The 2,532-nt window shown below is 59.3% G+C and overlaps 2 protein-coding genes across 2 annotated transcripts in view; both read left to right on the top strand.

The window, feature by feature from the left end:
• Window positions 1–66: 66 nt before the first annotated feature.
• On the top strand, window positions 67–982 carry LOC101643785 (tubulin alpha chain-like). Its single transcript, XM_004716358.2, has 2 exons — window positions 67–87; window positions 600–982. The coding sequence occupies exons 1-2, from the start codon at window positions 67–69 to the stop codon at window positions 894–896; spliced, it is 318 nt and encodes a 105-aa protein (XP_004716415.1). The 3' UTR covers window positions 897–982.
• A 1,132-nt stretch (window positions 983–2,114) lies between these two features.
• Window positions 2,115–2,532, top strand: part of THAP7 (THAP domain containing 7) — a 2,036-nt gene continuing 1,618 nt past the window's right edge. Inside the window, 2 exon segments of the mRNA XM_004716322.2 lie at window positions 2,115–2,211; window positions 2,493–2,531. Of these exon segments, the coding sequence (XP_004716379.1) occupies window positions 2,132–2,211; window positions 2,493–2,531 (119 nt within the window). The 5' untranslated portion in view covers window positions 2,115–2,131.

Here is a 2,532-nt window from a genome sequence, read left to right as displayed (position 1 = left end):
GGCAGGCCCGCTTCAACCTCTAAAGTTTATCAATTCAAAGCAAAGCAATATAAACTCAACTGCACAATGTACTTAACTCCCCTGAAGGTATCCCTTAATTCTCACCCACCGGGGTAGGTTTCCATTCTCTGTGTCTGAGTGGCCTCTGGCCATGAGCAGCTAGTGTCCTTCCAGAAGCACTGTGTCTGTCCCTCGGTTGGCTTTGGGAAGACATAATTCCATAGAACTCACCTGGTTCTCTCATCAACAACAGTGCTGGGGGTGAAGGCCCCTCTTGGTTTCTGATGCCTGCGCCTTCTATCCTTGGCCCTTTGACTCTGGCTGATGTGTCTTTGTGTTGTTTGTCCTTTACACACGACTCAGAAGTGACTAGGTTTAGGACCCACCCAAATTTGGCAAGGCCTCACGGACAACATAAAAAACTGTTCCCAAACATTCTATTTCCAGATACAGGGGTTAGGCCAGCTGAATGGCTTGGTAGGTGATGGGGGGGTGGGGGGAAGCAGTGGGGTAGAGAGAGGGCACCGTTCACAAGTCCCTGGCTGCTAGCTTGTCTTTCTTGAAACCGGTATAAAGTTGACCTTCCCCTTGTCTGACAGGTGGGCATCAACTACCAGCCCCCCACCGTGGTCCCCGGGGGAGACCTGGCCAAGGTGCAGCGTGCCGTGTGTATGTTGAGCAACACCACGGCCATCGCCGAGGCCTGGGCTCGCCTGGACCACAAGTTCGACCTTATGTACGCCAAGCGCGCCTTCGTGCACTGGTACGTGGGCGAAGGCATGGAGGAAGGGGAGTTCTCCGAGGCCCGGGAGGACCTGGCTGCGCTGGAGAAGGATTACGAAGAGGTGGGCGTGGACTCCGTGGAAGCAGAGGCCGAGGAAGGAGAAGAGTACTAGGCGCAGTGGCCGCCAGCCCTTTGTCCCCCCCGCCCCCTGTAAGATGACAGATTCACCTATTAAAGTTTCTGTATCAAAGCAACCTCTATCCCTGTGCGTCATTTGGGCCAAGTATCCAATCCAGGAGAACACACCATCAGCTCTCAGAACAAACATGATAAGCACATTGGTTACTGCAGTACTCTTGGTTGAGGAGGATACAAAATAACTTTATTTCAAAACATTTAGACGTGAAGTCCTTAACTCTCCAGGCTCAGTGACCTTTGGTGAGATAGTCCTGTTTGTTCTGCCCAGAGAGGAAGTTGACAGTGTGGCGTTCACCCCTTTTCGTGGGTAGGGAGCAGTTTTGAGATTTCCTGAAAGCTCGGTATTCCTGTCTCAGGCTGCCACAGCAGGGTCTCTGAGCATGTGGCTCAGTGTCCCCTAAGCTGGCCTGCAGAGGCCAAGAAAGTGTCCCTGCCCCCCCACACTCACCAGCCTAGCTGGGTTTGAGGTCATGATGCCCTGTGAGGGGGCATACTCGCTGCTGGAACCCCGGAGTGTGACTGGGATCTTGGAGAGCTGACGTGGTGTCTACTGCTTTGGGTGGCTAGGTGGCCCGTGCACAAGGGAAGTCGGCTGTCTTGTACCCCACCTCGTGGGCCTGTGGCTAATTGGGGTGCAAGGCAAGTGGGATTTCTCACAAGCCTGGAGGAAATGCTCAGGATTGAAACAGATGCACCAAATTCAAAGCAAACCACGTTGGTTTTCTCCATGAATTGGTCGTTTCTCGGCCGGAAACTTTGGCTCAATGTAACCAAAGTGTGCTTTTAAAAGCACTACCGTGGGGCCAATTAACCCAGAGTTGTCCCGTTGTACAGGGTACGGTCCCTAGGGTTTCTGAGGCTGGGTTTTTACAGAAGCCGAGAGCAGCAATTCTGCAAGGAAACCAAGGGGCACTTGCCCCCAACAGCCCTCCTGAACCTTTCTCGCCCCGCCCAGCGCCGGGCACCTCGCGCACAGCCTTCTCGATAGGCTCAACTTCCGCCGCGCGCCACTTCTCGCGAGACTTCGGCGGCGCAGCAATGGCGAGATCGTGAGCACGGCAGACGGGGTTCCGGAGGCCGGACAGTGGGGCGACCGGGCCCGGGGGCCCCCCGACAAGCTAGATCCCCTGGAGCGGGGCGGCGGCCGGGGCGCGAGGCCCTCGGGGCCCGAACGGACACCCTTACCCCGCCCCCGCCTTTCCCCCCCAGATGCCGCGTCACTGCTCGGCCGCCGGCTGCTGCACACGGGACACGCGCGAAACGCGCAACCGCGGCATCTCCTTCCACAGGTCAGCGCGCGTGCGTGCTGGCGCGCCCGATGCCCACAGGCGCATGCGCCGCGCTCGGACGCCCGCCCTCTCCGGTGGGGGCGGGCCTCGAACCCGCGCGGGGCGGGGGCGCGGAGGCAGCGGTGTCTAGCGGGCCCCGTGGCGAGCGCTCGGGAAGGGCGGAGTGCGAGGTGGGCCAGCGGAATCCCCCCTCGACCCATGCCGCCGCGCCGGCCGCTGCCCCCCTCGAGGACCCTCTGCTCTGGGCCCCGGCCGGCGCTCAGGGCTCTGTGGCCCCGCAGGCTCCCCAAGAAGGACAACCCGCGGCGAGGCCTGTGGTTG

Source organism: Echinops telfairi, unplaced genomic scaffold (genome assembly GCF_000313985.2).
Source record: "Echinops telfairi isolate 266 unplaced genomic scaffold, ASM31398v2 ScPeMD7_29;HRSCAF=101, whole genome shotgun sequence".
Classification (NCBI taxonomy): domain Eukaryota; kingdom Metazoa; phylum Chordata; class Mammalia; order Afrosoricida; family Tenrecidae; genus Echinops; species Echinops telfairi.
Note: the sequence above shows the minus strand (reverse complement) of the source record. Positions and strands in the feature narration are given on the sequence as shown.

Bases quoted from the DNA above. Each gene is read 5' to 3' on its own strand.
- LOC101643785 (XM_004716358.2), top strand. From the start codon at position 67: ATGTACTTAACTCCCCTGAAG. The intron at 88-599 runs GTATCCCTTAAT...CTTGTCTGACAG, and splicing joins TGTACTTAACTCCCCTGAAG to GTGGGCATCAACTACCAGCC.